The following is a 17,495-nucleotide window of genomic DNA, read 5'->3' as shown; positions in this document are numbered from 1 at the left end:
TGCTTCCAACACAGGCCACTCACCGGTGGTGTTTGTGACTCTCAAATCCCCAAGGTGCAACCCCACCCACGGCCCCACTCGTACCTGGGGCCAGTCGCCATTGGGCAGCTGCTTTCCAAGCAGGTAGCTGACTCCTCTCTCCAGGGCCGCTACGTCAGGGTGCCTGCAGGGAGACGGGCACTGAACACTCCCACAACCACTCTGCACGAGCCCCCCTCCGGCTGCGGACAGACCTGCGTCCTCACCCTCACGCAGCCAAGCGCAGGGACAAGGATGTGAAACGCTGCACGATGACAGACAGACCCGCCGGTAACAGTCGGCCCACCAGACACCCCGAGGAGCAGCAAATGCCACCGGGGCAGAGGCGAGCGGGCAGGAGGGCAGCCCACGCGTGGCCGGGCGGCAGTCCCTGCCACGAGGGGATGCTCTCCTGTCCACCCGGCCACTGGTCTTCAGGGCCCTCTGAGGGCCACCGAAGCCACATGTGCTAAGCTTGCTCGTCCCGGCCTGGTGAGACACCAGAAGGCTCGATGGCTCAAGACGGAGCTCAGCCTGCCCGCTCCTGCCCACACTACCTGACCTTCCTTTGAGGGGGCTTTAGGGAGATTTCCCAGGGGTCCCAGCACAGACTGGGACACCGTGTGCACGTCTGCGTGCACACGTCTGCGTGTGTGTGTTGTGCACACGTGCCTGAGCACGTGTGTGGCTTAGGGCCGGCTGTGGACACAGAGCAGGTGCTGCCACACCTCACACTGCTGACGGCCCTGCTCCCCTGGCTGTCCCTGTCGCGGGGCCTCTTTGCAGGACCTGCCACCTCGCCCTGGGAGCCTGTTGAGGGGGCCCCGCAGGCCTCGCGTCCTCCCACTGCTGCACTGCTGCACTCGGAGCTCAGCTGCCGTGCCCGCCCAGGCTGCCGGCTCACCGCCCTTCCTTCGCCCAGCCCCGCGGCTCTGGGAGAGGCCTTGTTGCCCCCACCTGACGGCCATCAGCCCCATCAGGGCCCAGCACGTGTTGTGGATCTGGGACCGGGCGCTCTGCACATAGCACCGCTGCTCACAGGACTCGAAGTCCTCCCCCCAGCCTCCATCTGCCATCTGTCGGGACAGCAGGAAGTCGCAGGCCTGGGAGACCTCTGCACAGGCAGTCCTGCAGAGACCAGCAAGACAAGAGACACCATCATGCCGGGCGAAGTCCCTGCCCCCCCTCTCGCCCTGGCCAGGCCCCTCAGGGTCACAGAGAGGGGTGCGTGGGCCCCCGCACTCAGGCCCAGCCCACCGTGGGACGTGAAGGAGGACAGAGGTGCCGGCACCGCAGGGCTGTTGGAAGGTAAAGGGAGATGCCGTGCATCTGCAGATGGCCTCCTGGACGTGACCCACCAGCAAAGCAGCCCTCGGGGAGGTGTCTGGAGACAGCTGACCCTAGGCCTCCTCCCTTCTCTCAGCCAGTGTCCTGGCCTCGGGCCGCTCCAGCTCCTACTTGGGTGTGGGGCTTGGGTATGGGCGGGTGAGCTGGGGGAGGGCAGAGGGCCAGAGGCTTCCCTCCCCCACACGAGCCCAGGGGCTGCGCAGAGCAGTGAGGCACAGTGGCTCATACATTTTCTGGAATCCTGATCTTATCTCACTGTTTAAAAACATGTAAGAACACCCCCAAAATCAAACAACAAAGGGAGAATCACCCCCAGCAGAGTGTCATGCTGAGAAGACCCCCATCCCGCCAAGGTGGGAATGTCCACACTCACCCGTCGCGGTAAGTGTGCCCCATGCAGGCGAAGGCTTCCAGCCCAAAGTAGGTGCCGTAGGTGAAGCACACCCCCCAGGAGCTGGAGGAAGAAGGGGACAGCGCCCGGCCCCTGAGTCCTCGTTCACAGCGGGCGCAGGGTCTCCCTCCAGCATGGGGGTGTACGGGGGGCTGCGGCTGTCTTCAGGAAAAGCATCCACAAGGCCTCAGCACTAAGACAGACCTACCCAACCTGGCCTCCGTGGGCGGCTCCACGTGCTGGATCCAAAGCCAGATGAGAACGGATCCAAAGCCAGAGGAGGGGTGGAGCCACCAGGCCACCGCGCCCTTCCAATGCCCTCAGCCACACTGCCTTAGCAGCACGCTGAGCAGTCACCACCGGGGGAGGCTGGGCATTCAGAAAGGAGCAAGGCCCACCAGGAACATGTCCAGAAACCCCTGGGGCAGCACAAGCACCCCACACGCATCTGCACCCACAGGCATCACTCACCCTTCCCAGGAGCCATCAGGCCTCTGCTTCTGCCGACAGAACTGCAGGCCCCGCTCGAGGGTCTCCCTGGAACACAGCAGGATGAACATGCCCAATGAACAGTCCAGCAAAACAGCAACTTACCTGCTACCCCCATTCCCCCCACTCTACGGCCTCAAGAGAACGAGCATGGTCTTCCTTAAAAATACGTAAAAACAAACAGTTCAGGGAGGAGATACAAGGTCGAAGAAGCAGCGATTACAGGCCACAGGAGGGGAACAAAGTGGCAGTGAAAAGAAGAAATTAAGGAGAGGAAAACCTCAGGGACGAACCCACATTAGAAGCAGCTACAAACAGGATCAATATCACCGAAAACAAGGTCAGTGACACAGGCTTGAGTAAATCACATAAATGAAAATTTTAAAATAAACAAAAAATGAGAGAGAAAATACATTCAGAGGACAAAGAAGATCCATCACAGGTCTAACTGGTACTTCCAAAGAAGACCTGGTTCTCTGAAAGGACTAGAGGTGAAGGTATGAATACAGCCTTTAGGGTGATCCGCCCCCCATGACGCTCACTCGCCTCCAGGCACCCAGCCTGTGTCATCCCTCTCGAGCGGCAGCCCCGTGTCCTGTTTGTAGCCAGCTGATCCCTGCACAGTTGATGGTTGCTGCTTCCAGCTCCCACCTGGCTGGCAGACAGACTCCCTGGCTCTACTGATCCCTCCCTTGCTGGCTCTCATGGAGCCGCCATACAGAAGCCCACGTGGCAGGAAACAAAGGGTGGCTCCAGCCAACGGTCATCAAGGAAATGGGGCCGGAGGCTGACAATCCGCAAGGGATGGAAACCTGCCAACAACCACACACGCCTGGGGCAGACCCTCAGTCAATGCTCAGGTAAGGCCCCAGCCCTGGCCAGCATCCTGACTGCAACCCGGGGAAATCCCGAAGCAGAGGGCCCAGCTCAGCCATGCCTGGACTCCTGACCCACAGAAACTGCGAGGTGATAAACGTGCTGTTTTGAGCCACCAACTCAGCAAGACATGTTAATACAAAGAGTGAAAGTACAAATAAACAACATTAGCAACAAAAAGAGCGGTATGACTATAGCTTTAGTGGAAATTAAAAAGTAAAGAGAAGATAAGAAAAATTCATGCAATACATTTGAAAACTTAGACAATATGTACAAATTACTCAGAAAATTAACGTATTGAAACTGCCTCAAGAATAAAGAGCCTGAATAGTCCTACAACTACTAAAGATATACGTAAAAAGCATAAACTTTGCCCAGAAAAAGAACTCCAAGTCTAGACATTTTGTAAGTGAATTCTACTAAATTATCAAGAACAATCATTCTAACCTTACACAAACTCTCCTAGGAAATAGAAAGAGGAAGGAACACTTTCCCTAGTTCATTTTGGGAACTCAGCATAAGCTTCTCAACAAACCAGACAAGAGGGATATGGTAAAAATTTCAGGCTGTTCATTAATGGACACAGATGCAAAACTCTAAATTAAATATTGGGAAACTACATACAGTAGAGATATACCAATACTAAGTGAGGTTTATCCAGAAATGCAAAGGTGTTTTAACATTAGAAAAATCTACAATAATTATCTACAATATTAACAGATAAAGGAGATAAATGTATAATCATCTCAATAGAGATAGAAAGATCATTTGCTAAAATACAACACCCATTCACAACAGAGAGAAAAAACAACTTAGCAGACTAGGAAGAGAAAAGAGCTTTGTTAACCTGAAAAGGGATAATTACCAAAAACCTACAGGAGATGTCATTCTTTTTTTTTTTTTCATCCACATCACACAGCTTGTGGGACCTTAGTTCCCTGACCAGGGACTGAACCCAGGCCCCCAGCAGTGGAAGTGCAGAGTCCTAACCACTGGACCACCAGGGAATTCCCAAATGTCATTCTTAATGGAGAAATATTAGAAGCATTCCCCTTTAAAATCAGGAAATATGACAAACATGGCACTATTACCACGTCTGCTAAGCAGAACACTGAAGTCTTAGCCAGGGCAATGAGACAAGAAAATAAACTATAGGCCTATGGATTGAAAGGAAAAATACGTCATTTACAAGTGATATGATTGTCTACAGAGAAAACCCAAAAGAATCTACCAGCAATTAATTAGAGTAAAAAGAGTTACCCACATGGATTCGCTGGTGAATTCCACCAAACATCTAAGGAAGAAATTGTACCATCTCTACAGTCTCTTCCGAAGAACAGAAACAGAGGGAATTTTGCCTAACTCATTCGATGAGGACAGCATACCAAAAACAGACAAAGACATTATGAGAAAGGAAAACTAGGGATAAATATCTCTCAGTAGCACAGATATAAAAAATCCTCAATAAAATATTAGCAAATCAAATCCAACAATGTATAAGAAGAATTACATATCACAAACAAGTGGGATCTATCCCAGGTATGAAAGGCTGGTTGAACATTCAAAAATCAATTAATGCAATCTATCAAATCAACTTCTTTTCTAAAGAAGAAAAAAAAATCACATGATCATATCAATAGCTGTAGAAGAAATATTTGACAAAATCTAACACCTATTCATGACTAAAAAAAAAAAACTTTCAGCAAACTAGGAACAGAGGGGAAGTTCCTCAACTTGATGAACAGCAGCCAGAAAAAACCCACAGCTAACATCACACTTAATGGTGAGAAAAACTAGACGCTTTCCTGCTGAATCAGGAACAAGAATGTCTACTCTCACCACTTGTATTCAACTTCATACTGGAAGCCCTAGCTAATGCGATAAGATAAGACAAGGAAATAAAAGGTATACATATTGGGGAAGAAGAAATAAAACTGTCTTTGTTCACAGATTACATGGTTATCTATGTAGAAAATCCCAAAGAACCGACCAAAAAACTCCTGGAACTACTAAGCAATTACGGCAACGTTGCAGGATAGAAGGTTAATATACAAAAGACAACTGTTTTCCTACCAGCAATGAACAATTAGATTCTGAAATTAAAATCACAATACCAATTATGTTAGCACCAAAAATAATTTTAAGTACTTAGGTATAAATCTAAAAATATATATACAAGATCTATAAGAGGGAAACTATAAAATTATGATAAAAGAATCAAAAGATCTTCCCAACTTGATCTATATATGCAACACAATCTCAATCAAAATTTCAGCAAATCATTTCATAGATATCAACAGATTCCAAAGTTTTATGCAGAGGCAAAAGAAACAGAATAGAAAACACACTATTTAAGGGGAATAAAGTTGGAAAACTGACACTACCCGACTTCAAGACTTACTGTAAAGCTACGGTCATCAGGACTGTGTGGTATCAGTGAAAGAATACACAGATAGATCAATGGAGAATAGAGAGCCAAGAAACAGACCCACACAAATACTGTCAAGTAACCACTGGCAAAGGAGCAAAGGCAATCCAATGGAGAAAGGAGAGTCTCTGACAAATGGTAATGGAACACCGAACAGCACATAAAACATAAATAAATCTAGATACAGACCTTACACCATTCACAAAAATTAACTCAGAATGAATCACAGATTTTTGTCTTTTCATGTAAAACACAAGACTATAAAACTCCTAGAACATAACATAGGAGAAACTCTAGGTGACCTTGGGTTTGGTGAAAACTTTTTAGATATAACACTCCAATCACAATCTATGAAAGAAAACACTGATAGGCTGTACTTCATTAAAACGAAAAACTCTGGCTCTGCAGAAGACATTGTCGACAGAATGAAAATGTAAGGAGCTCTTTTGACCCTTTCCTGTTTGCCCATTTCTGTTGCCCTCAAACCTTACAGAAATGAGGTCACTAGGTGACATTTAACCTAACTCCTGACTCACGCTCTACTGAATGCACACCATGCCTTGCCTAACCTGTCGGTCCTTTCCCTGGACGAAAAGAAGTAGGAATTAAGAACTGAGCAGTTAAAGAGTGACTAGCTGTCTACCCCCAGCAACCCCCTTAGCAATCCTGCAGGCAGGTCGTGTGGGCAAGACAACATCTGAAGAAAGCTCATGAGGAGTCAGCCAGCCTGCACACAACGAGAGGACACAGAGCTTGACCTCCTGCCTTGATGGTTCACTGAGATTCTTTCCCCTTTTCCCCTTTAAAACCTGTCAGGGCTGAGCAGAATCTCTGGAGTTGATTCAGGGAACATGAGCCCACCTTCTCCCCACATTGCCAGCCTTCTGATTAAAGCAACCTTTCCTTTCTTACAACATTTGCCTCTCAAGTATTGGTTTTTGAGCGGAGAGCAGCCAGACCTGAGCTTGCCACAGACTGAGAGAAAATCTTTGTAAAATACATAGCTGACAAAGGGTTGCTATTTAAAATATACAAGGTACTTCTAAAACTCAACAATAAGACAACAACCCAAATTTAAAATGTGCAAAAGATCTGAATACACACCTCACCAAAGATATACACATGGCAAATAGATACATGAAAAGATGTTCAGCATTACACGTCATTAGGAAATTACAAATTAAAACAATGAGATATCACTACACACCTATCGGAATGGCCAAAACCCGGAACACTGACAGCACCAAATGCTGGTGAGGCTGTGGAGCAACAGGAACCCTCATCACTGCTGGTGGGAATGCAGAATGGAGCAGCCACTTTGGAAGACAGTTTGGTGGTTTCTTACAAAACTAATATACTCTCACCATATGAGCCAACCATATGCTCTTTGGTATTTACTGAAATGAGCTGAAAACATGTCCACACAAAAACCTGCACAGGAATAATTATAGAAGGTTTATTCATAATGCTAAAACTTGGAGGCAACCAAGATGTCCTTCCATAGGCAATGGATAAACAAACTGGTACATGAAGATATGAAGAAACTTTACATGCATATTACTAAGTGAAAGAAGCCAATCTGAAAAGGCTACAGACTGTATGGTTCTAACTACATGACATACTGGAGTGGTTCCCAGGGGATGGGGGAGGGGGGAGGATGAATAGGCGGACCATGGAGGATTTTAAGAGCAGTGAAACTATTCTGCATGATAGAGTAATGATGGACATATGTTGTATACATGTGTCAAAACCCACGGAATGTACAACACAAAGAGTGAATCTGAACGTAAACTATGGACTTTGGATGATAATAATGTATCAATATTAGCTCATCAATTGTATTTAAAAAGTACCAAATTAATGCAAGATATTAATAATAGGGGAAATGGGGTGGGAGGGGGAGCGAAATGGCTAAACAGGAACTCCCTGTGCCATCTTTCTGTAAACCTAAAACTGCTCTATAAGACAAAGTGTATTAATTTTTTTAAGTTTAGCAGATTGTCTAGCTATAAGATCAATATCAAAAGCAACTGGACAGGCTCCTGGAAGGATGGCAGAGCCGGCAGCACCGGGAACCCCTCTCCCGCCTGGGCAACTACTGCACTGGCAGAATGTGCCCAATGTAACTATTCTGGAAGTCTGCAGTCTGCTGAAGCCTTGCAACTTCCAGGGGAAGATTTGGAGGGTTAAACTGCTCTCAGCTCTTAGCACAGGAACAGCTACCCATTCCCCACCCCAGGACCCAGGAGGCAGCTGTGCATGTGTCCCTGGAGCATCTTGCAGGACCTAGGGTGGGCAAAAAGGACCCTGTCCTCCAAAAACTGGGAATCGGCTCTGAATGATGCTTCTGATCACAGAGGAGCAGGCAGAGAGGTAGGAGGCCACGGCTGTTGCACCTGCCCCCAACTGTTCCAGCCCCTGCCCTTCTGGCTGAAGTGACTTCCAGGGGATTTAAATGCTATTCACAGTAGCATTACTCACAACGGCTAAAATGTGGAAGCAACCTAAGTGTCGATCATAGATGAACAGATAAGCAAAATGTGGTTCATCCATACAATGGAATATTATTCGGCTTTTAAATGGAATGAAGTACTAATAATACCTGCTATAACGTGCATGAACCTTGAGGATATTACTCTCAGCGAAATAAGCCAGACACAAAAAGACAAATATTATATGATTCCACTTACACATGGTACTTAGAGTAGTCAAAATCATAGAGACAGAAAATAGAATAGTGGTTGCCAGGGGCTGGGAAGAGTGGGGAAATGGGAGTTATTGTTCAATGGGTATCCGTTTTACAAGATGAAAAGAGTTATGGGGATGGGCGGTGGTGATGGTTGCACAACAATGTGAATGTGAATGTATTTAACACCACTGGATTGCACACTTAAAAATGGCTAAGATAGTAAATTTTATGTTACATGTATTTTAACACAAGAAAAAAAAATCAGTAGCATAAGAATCCATGAGTCCACACTAACAAATAAGCAAATAAGTAAACAGGGGCAAAGAAAAGTTTTTCATAGAACACCAACTAATACATAGGAAAGGAATGACAATTTTGCAATCAGTATATGAACAACTGATGCAAGCAAGAATCATCATCAGGTGCTAAGACGAATGGGTAGAAGTATGATGAGAAACAGGATATTTACATAGTTTAAAATTATCTCCCCGAGAGGGCAGACAGGAGAAGCAAGAAGAACTACAATCCTGCAGCCTGTGGAACAAAATCCACATACACAGAAAGACAGACAAGATGAGAAGGCAGAGGACTATGTACCAGATGAAGGAACAAGATACAACCCCAGAAAAACAACTAAATGAAGTGGAGATAGGCAACCTTCCAGAAAAAGAATTCAGAATAATGATAGTGAAGATGATCCAGGACCTCGGAAAAAGAATGGAGGCAAAGATCGAGAAGATGCAAGAAATGTTTAACAAAGACCTAGAAGAATTAAAGAACAAACAAACAGAGAGGAACAATACAATAACTGAAATGAAAATTACACTAGAAGGAATCAATAGCAGAATAACTGAGGCAGAAGAACGGATAAGTGACCTGGAAGACAGAATGGTGGAATTCACTGCTGCAGAACAGAATAAAGAAAAAAGATGAAAAGAAATGAAGACAGCCTAAGAGACCTCTGGGACAACATTAAACGCAACAGCATTCGCATTATAGGGGTCCCAGAAGGAGAAGAGAGAGAGAAAGGACCCGAGAAAATATCTGAAGACATTAGAGTCAGAAACTTCCCTAACATGGGAAAGGAAATAGCCACCCAAGTCCAGGAAGTGCAGAGAGTCCCATATAGCATAAACCCAAGGAGAAACATGCCGAGACACATAGTAATCAAATTGGCAAAAATTAAAGACAAAGAAAAATTATTGAAAGCAGCAAGGGAAAAACGACAAATAACATACAAGGGAACTCCCATAAGGTTAACAGCTGACTTCTCAGCAGAAACTCTACAAGCGAGAAGGGAGTGGCATGATATACTTAAAGTGAGGGAAGGGAAGAACCTACAACCAAGATTGCTGTACCCGGCAAGGATCTCATTTAGATTCGATGGAGAAATCAGAAGCTTTACAGACAAGCAAAAGCTAAGAGAATTCAGCACCACCAAACCAGCTCTACAACAAATGCTAAAGGAACTTCTCTAAGTGGGAAACACAAGAGAAGAAAAGGACCTACAAAAACAAACCCAAAACAATTAAGAAAATGGTCACAGGAACATACATATCGATAATTACCTTAAACGTGAGTGGACTAAATGCTCTAACCAAAAGACACAGGCTTGCTGAATGGATACAAAAACAAGACTCATCTATATGCTGTTTATAAGAGATGCACTTCAGACCTGGGGACCCATACAGACTGAAAGTGAGGGGATGGAAAAAGATATTCCATGCAAATGGAAATCAAAAGAAAGCTGGAGTAGCAATACTCATGTCAGATAAAATAGACTTTAAAATAAAGAATGTTACAAGAGACAAGGAAGGACACTACATAATGATCAAGGGATCAATCCAAGAAGAAGATATAACAATTATAACTATATATGCACCCAACAAAGGAGCACCTTAATACATAAGGCAACTGCTAACAGCTATAAAAGAGGAAATCAACTGTAACACAATAATAGTGGGGGACTTTAACACCTCACCTACACCAATGGACCGATCATCCAAAATGAAAATAAATAAGGAAACAGAAGCTTTAAATGACACAACAGACCAAACAGATTTAATTGATATTTATAGCACATTCCATCCAAAAACAGCAGATTACACTTTCTTCTCAAGCGCGCATGGAACATTCTCCAGGATAGATCACATCTTGGGTCACAAATCAAGCCTCAGTAAATTTAAGAAAATTGAAATCATATCAAGCATCTTTTCTGGCCACAATGCTATGAGATTAGAAACGAATTACAGGGAAAAAATATAAAAAACACAAACACACGGAGGCTAAACAATATGTTACTAAATAACCAAGAGATCACTGGAGAAATCAAAGAGGAAATCAAAAAGTACCTAGAGACAAATGACAATGAAAACACGACAATCCAAAACCTTTGGGATGCAGCAAAAGCAGTTCTAAGAGGGAACTTTATAGCTATACAAGCCTATCTCCAGAAACAAGAAAAATCTCAAATAAACTAACTAACCTTACACCTAAAGGAACTAGAGAAAGAAGAACAAACAAAACCCAAAGTTAGCAGAAGGAAAGAAATTGTAAAGATCAGAGCAGAAATAAATGAAATAGAAACAAAGAAAACAATAGCAAAGATCAATAAAACTAAAATCTGGTTCTTTAAGAAGATAAACAGAATTGATAAACCATTAGCCAGACTCATCAAGAAAAAGAGGGAGAGGACTCAAATCAATAAAATTAGAAATGAAAAAGGAGAAGTTACAACAGACATCGCAGAAATAGAAAGCGTCCTAAGAGACTACAAGCAACTCTATGCCAATAAAATGGACAACCTGGAAGAAATGGACAAATTCTTAGAGAGGTATAACCTTCCAGGACTGAACCAGGAAGAAATAGAAAATATGAACAGACCAATTACAAGTGATGAAATTGAAACTGTGATTAAAAATCTTCCAACAAACAAATGTCCAGGACCAGATGGCTTCACAGGTGAATTCTATCAAACATTTAGAGAAGAGCTAACACCCATCCTTCTCAAACTCTTCCAAAAAACTGCAGAGGAAGGAACACTCCCAAACTCATTCTATGAGGCTGCCATCACCCTGATGCCAAATCCAGACAAAGATACTACAAAAAAAGAAAATTACAGACCAATATCACTGATGAATACAGATGCAAAAATCCTCAACAAAATACTAGTAAACAGAATCCAACAACACATTCAAAGGATCATACACCATGATCAAGTGGGATTTATCCCAGGGATGCAAGGATTCTTCAACATACGCAAATCAATCAGTGTGATACACCATATTAACAAATTGAAGAATAAAAACCATATGATCATCTCAATAGATGCAGAAAAATCTTTTGACAAAATTCAACACCCATTTATGATAAAAACTCTACAGGGGGCTTCCCTGGTGGCGCAGTGGTTGGGAGTCCACCTGCCGATGCAGGGGACGTGGGTTCGTGCCCCGGTTCGGGAAGATCCCACATGCCGCGGAGCGGCTGGGCCTGTGAGCCATGGCCGCTGAGCCTGTGCGTCCGGAGCCTGTGCTCCGCAACGGGAGAGGCCACAACAGTGAGAGGCCCGCATACCGAAAAAAAAAAAAAAAAAAGCTCTACAGAAAGTGCGCATAGAGGGAACCTACCTCAACATAATAAAGGCCATATATGACAAACCCACAGTAGACATCATTCTCAATGGTGAAAAACTGAAAGCATTTCCTCTAAGATCAGGAACAAGACAAGGATGTCCACTCTCACCACTATTATTCAACATAGTTTTGGAAGTCCTAGCCATGGCAATCAGAGAAGAAAAAGAAATAAAAGGAATACAAGTTGGAAAAGAAGTAAAACTGTCACTGTTTGCAGATGACATGATATTATACATAAAGAACCCTAGGGCTTCCCTGGTGGCGCAGTGGTTGAGAGTCCGCCTGCCAATGCAGGGGACACGGGTTCGTGCCCCGGTCCGGGAAGATCCCACATGTCGCGGAGTGGCTGTGCCCGTGAGCCATGGCCGCTGAGCCTGCGCGTCTGGAGCCTGTGCTCCGCAACGGGAGAGGCCACAACAGTGAGAGGCCCGCGTACCACAAAAAAAAAAAAAAAAAAAAGAAAAAGAACCCTAAAAATGCCACCAGAAAACTACTAGAGCTAATCAATGAATTTGGTAAAGTTGCAGGATACAAAATTAATGCACAGACATCTCTTGCATTCCTATACACTAATGATGAAAAATCTGAAAGAGAAATTAGGGAAACATTCCCATTTACCATTGCAACAAAAAGAATAAAATACCTAGGAATAAACCTACCTAGGGAGACAAAAGACCTGTACGCAGAGAACTGTAAGACACTGATGAAAGAAATTAAAGATGATACCAACAGATGGAGAGATATACCATGTTTTTGGATTGGAAGAATCAATATTGTGAAAATGACTATACCACCCAAAGCAATCTACAGATTCAATGCAATCCCTAACAAATTACCAATGGCATTTTTTATGGAACTAGAACAAAAAATCTTAAAATATGTATGGAGACACAAAAGACCTGGAATAGCCAAAGCAGTCTTGAGGGAAAAATTGGAGCAGGAGGAATCAGACTCCCTGACTTCAGACTATACTACAAAGCTACAGTCATCAAGACAATATGGTACTGGCACAAAAACAGAAACATAGATCAATGGAACAGGATAGAAAGCCCAGAGATAAACCCATGCACCTATGGTTAACTAATCTATGACAAGGTGGAAAGGATATACAATGGAGAAAAGACAGTCTCTTCAATAAGTGGTGCTGGGAAAACTGGACAGCTACATGTAAAAGAACGAAATTAGAACACTCCCTAACATCATACACAAAAATAAACTCAAAATGGATTAGAGACCTAAATGTAAGACCGGACACTATAAAACTCTTAGAGAAAAACATAGGAAGAACACTCTTTGACATAAATCACAGCACCTTTTTTAATCCACCTCCTAGAGTAATGGACATAAAAACAAAACAAACAAATGGGACCTAATGAAACTTAAAAGCTTTTGCACAGCAAAAGAAACCATAAACAAGACGAAAAGACAACCCTCAGAATGGGAGAAAATATTTGCAAATGAATCAACGGACAAAGGATTAATCTCCAAAATATATAAACAGCTCATGCAGCTCAATATTAAAGAAAAAAAAACTCACTCCAAAAATGGGCAGAAGACCTAAATAGACATTTCTCTAAAGGAGATGTACAGATGGCCAAGAAGCACATGAAAAGCTGCTCAACATCACTAATTATTAGAGAAATGCAAATCAAAACTACAATGGGGTATCACCTCACACCAGTTAGAATGGGCATCATCAGAAAATCTACAAAAAACAAATGCTGGAGAGGGTGTGGAGAAAAGGGAACCCTCTTGCACTGTTGGTGGGACTGTAAACTGATACAGCCACTATGGAGAACAGTACAGAGGTTCCTTAAAAAACTAAGAATTACCGTATGACCCAGCAATCCCACTACTGGTCATATACCCAGAGAAAACCATAATTCAAAAAGACACATGCACCCCAATGTTCACTGCAGCACTATTTACAATAGCCAGATCATGGAAGCAACCTAAATGCCCATCAACAGACGAATGGATAAAGAAGTTGTGGTACATATATACAATGGAATATATTACTCAGCCATAAAAAGGAACGAAATTGGGTCATTTGTTGAGACGTGGATGGATCTAGAGACTGTCATACAGAGTGAAGTAAGTCAGAAGGAGAAAAACAAATATCGTATATTAACGCATGTATGTGGAACCTAGAAAAATGGTACAGATGAACCGGTTTGCAGGGCAGAAGTTGAGACACAGATGTAGAGAACAAAAGTATGGACATCAAGGGGGGAAAGGAGCAGCAGGGGTGGGGATGGTGGTGTGATGAATTGGGTAATTGGGATTGACATGTATACACTGATGTGTATAAAACTGAAGACTACTAAGAACCTGCTGTATAAAAAAGTACATAAAATAAAATTTCAAAAACTAAAATAAAAAAAACTTTCTTCCACAAAGAAAAAAGTATTAACTTTACAGTGGGGAAAACAAGTGGCCATCTCCTTAATCAACAGTCAGTGTTGACACATGCTTCCTAATATGATGCACTGAGAAGCCCCATCACTTTTGTTACTTGCTCGACAAAAATGCTTAATTTTATAACCTGAATCTTGTCATGGGCAAACACAGAAAAACATACATTGAGGACATTCTACAAAATAACTTGCCATATTCTTCAAAAATGTCAGTCATCAAACACAAGGAAAGACTAAAGAACTGTTCCAGGTTAAAGAACTAATATATGACAACTAAATACAATGACCCTGGGTTAGACCTTGAGGAAAACTGTTTCCATAAACCACACCACTGGTACAACTAGGACAATTGAAATAAGTTCCATAGATTAAATAATGGTATTATACCAATGTTAATATTGTGACTCATATTTACATAAGAGAATAACCTCATTAAAAAAAATACTAAAGGAAGCCACAACAATGAGAAGCCTGCACACTGCAATGAAGAGTAGCCCCCGCTCACCACAACTAGAGAAAGCGCGCGCACAGCAACAAAGACCGAACACAGCCATAAATAAATAAATAAATTTATTTATTTTTTAAAAATACTAAAGGGCTTCCCTGGTGGCGCAGTGGTTGACAGTCCACCTGCCGATGCAGGGGACACGGGTTCGTGCCCCGGTCCGGGAAGATCCCACATGCCGCGGAGCGGCTGGGCCCGTGAGCCATGGCCGCTGAGCCTGCGTGTCCGGAGCCTGTGCTCCGCAACGGGAAAGGCCACAACAGTGAGAGGCCCGCGTACAGCAAAAAAAAAAAAAAAAAAAACTAAAGTATTTAGGGATTAAGGTAATCACATTTGCAATTTACTTTCAAATGGTTCAAGAAAAAACATATGGGAGGGAGTATGATGAAGGAAATACAGTAAAATGTTAAAGTGGAATTAATTAAAGAAGCTTCACCTAAAGCTGGAGTCAAGACAGGCCTGTAAGGGAAGTGCTCAGGCCCACCAGGCATCATCAATTACCCCAAACAGGAAAAAATGGCCCTCCACATCTCGGGCAGGAAGGTGTCTCTGCTTACTACCCCGCAGGAAGAAGAAAACTCTCTTTCCCACGACAGCCCAGCCAATCAGAGACAGCAGCAGCCCATCAACGGGAAGCCTCCATACTCTGGATCCCCAACCCCTCCAACAGACTCTTTGGTTATCACAGCCCCTATAAAAGCAAGTTCCCTTTCTTATTCTCTGGATTTTCCTGTGATCTGTCACAGTTCGCATGTCCCGAATTGCAATTCCTCTGGCTATTCTGAATAAACTCACTTTTGCTGGTAAATTAACTGGCTATTATAAAAGTTAACATTAACAACTGAGCAATAGCTGGAAGAGGTAAATAGGAGTGCTTTTTACTCCTTTTATAACTTTCCTATAATTTTGAAATTAATGAAGAATTTCAAGTCAATCTAGTAAAATGGAATATCCCATATATGTATTACTAGAGTAACTGACGCCCTCAAACTATACCTAAAAACACTCCTAAATTAAAAATCTTAATATAACAAGTTAATATATTTGTTTAAAAAATAAAAACTTATGTTCAAACTCTCTAGAGGTAAAAATAATAAAGTAATTGGGGGAAAGTATCTGTAACATAAGATACAGAATTATTGTGCTTAATAAACATGTAAGGCAAGAAGAAAACTCACCCCAGCAACAAAGTTGGAAAGGGTATGAATGGCAATTCGTATGTGAAAGAAGAAACAGAAATGACCTATAAACGTCTGGAAAGAATATTTTAGCTCAGTAATCTCCAAAGAAATACAAACGACGTAAATCCACCAGAAAACTATCATAATTTACCTTCCAAAGCAGGAGTTTTTACACAATAACAATAGTTATTCTGTGCTTATCACATGCCAATCTCCCAGTGCTTTCGTGTGGTATCTCAATCCTCCCAGTTCCGTGAGGCTGTACTATTGCCGCATGTGGCAGGAGGAACCTAGGCAGGGGGGTGAAGTGACTAGACTAGGATCTCAAGCAGAGAAGGGGCAGGGGCAGGCGCATCCACCCAGACAGGCTGACTCCAAGCCCACATGGCTCTAGGGAAGAATAATGGTCCTGAACAAAGATTTAACAAGAGGATACTGGCTCAGGTTAAAATGGGGAAAAGCTGTAAAACAGCAATGAAAATTCAGAAATAACCATCACAACCCATACTGGAGGAGATGCCAAACGACAAGGGAAGTTATCAGCTGCTCTCAGGAACCTCACGGTAAACGGAGCCAGTTACGTGAAAGGTGCACCGTGGAGATCAAACAGTCAGAACACCCTCTTCTCAGGGGTGAGGAAGGGCAGCTGGCTTTCTTTCTGGTGCTTTTCTGTATCGTCCAAGTCTCCTTCAAAGAGCTTGTTTTACTTTTATTATAATAATTCTTAAAAAGATGAGTAAGAAGGAAGGTCAATCCTGTGAGGGCATCTCTGAGGACAAGGTTGCCAAAGGAAAGGACCCCAGACCACACGCACAGCACACAGCCAAGGGACCAGCCTGGCCTGGGTGACAAAATGAAGACTAGACACAGTGCCCGCTTGTGCCCCCTTGTGGCTGCACAGCCTGCCAGACAGAGGGAAACCAGCAAAAACATGACTGGATACTCCTCCAATTTTTTTGGAAATAAAGCAACATGCTCCTAAATAACTCATGGGCCAGAAAACTCACAATAGAAATAGAAAATGCTTTTAACTGAACGATACATCAAAACTTACTTATAAACTTAAGTGTACATTTAAAAAGAAAGCCTGAAAATCATTTATCTAAGCATCCATCAAAGAGAGCTTTCTCCTCTGTGGGAGGATTTACTGCAACTTCTTATTTTTCAAACCGTGGTCGCAGACCATTGGTGAGTTATGATTAACATTTACTTAAATTGAAAATATACATATTATTTATACCTATATAGATAAAGGGATAGTATACATCTTTAATTTTAGCTATACCTTATAGATTTATTAATAGATTTATTTATTATCTGTATGTAAGCAATAGTTTCATAAAATACAAAATAGGATGCACACATGCCATATACTGAAAATAAGAAATATGTGTCCATTTATTACACTGCTGTCTCAGTTAGTTGTACGGTTTTATACACAAAGGTATGGGCATGATATACACTGCGTCTCTCACTAAGGAATGGCCCATGCTGGAAAACGGCCACTCTTACACGACGGCGA

The 17,495-nt window shown here is 43.1% G+C and overlaps 1 protein-coding gene across 8 annotated transcripts in view; it reads right to left on the bottom strand.

The window, feature by feature from the left end:
• Nucleotides 1-17,495, bottom strand: part of LSS (lanosterol synthase) — a 42,249-nt gene that overhangs the window by 2,686 nt on the left and 22,068 nt on the right. For 6 of the 8 annotated variants that reach the window (XM_029214432.1, XM_029214433.1, XM_029214434.1 and 3 more), the window contains 4 exons: nucleotides 2,228-2,293; nucleotides 1,739-1,819; nucleotides 976-1,146; nucleotides 24-163 (listed from right to left, as the gene is read on the bottom strand). In XM_029214432.1, the coding sequence (XP_029070265.1) occupies nucleotides 24-163; nucleotides 976-1,146; nucleotides 1,739-1,819; nucleotides 2,228-2,293 (458 nt within the window). The remainder of the gene's footprint in view (nucleotides 1-23; nucleotides 164-975; nucleotides 1,147-1,738; nucleotides 1,820-2,227; nucleotides 2,294-17,495) is intronic. The other 2 variants (XM_029214438.1, XM_029214439.1) reach the window with 1 other exon arrangement.

The sequence above is a fragment of the Monodon monoceros genome, unplaced genomic scaffold (assembly GCF_005190385.1).
Source record: "Monodon monoceros isolate NGI ecotype Baffin Bay Population unplaced genomic scaffold, NGI_Narwhal_1 Super_Scaffold_11, whole genome shotgun sequence".
Taxonomy (NCBI): Eukaryota; Metazoa; Chordata; class Mammalia; order Artiodactyla; family Monodontidae; genus Monodon; species Monodon monoceros.
The sequence above is the reverse complement of the archived record's forward strand: the minus strand, read 5'-3'. Positions and strand labels throughout refer to the sequence as shown.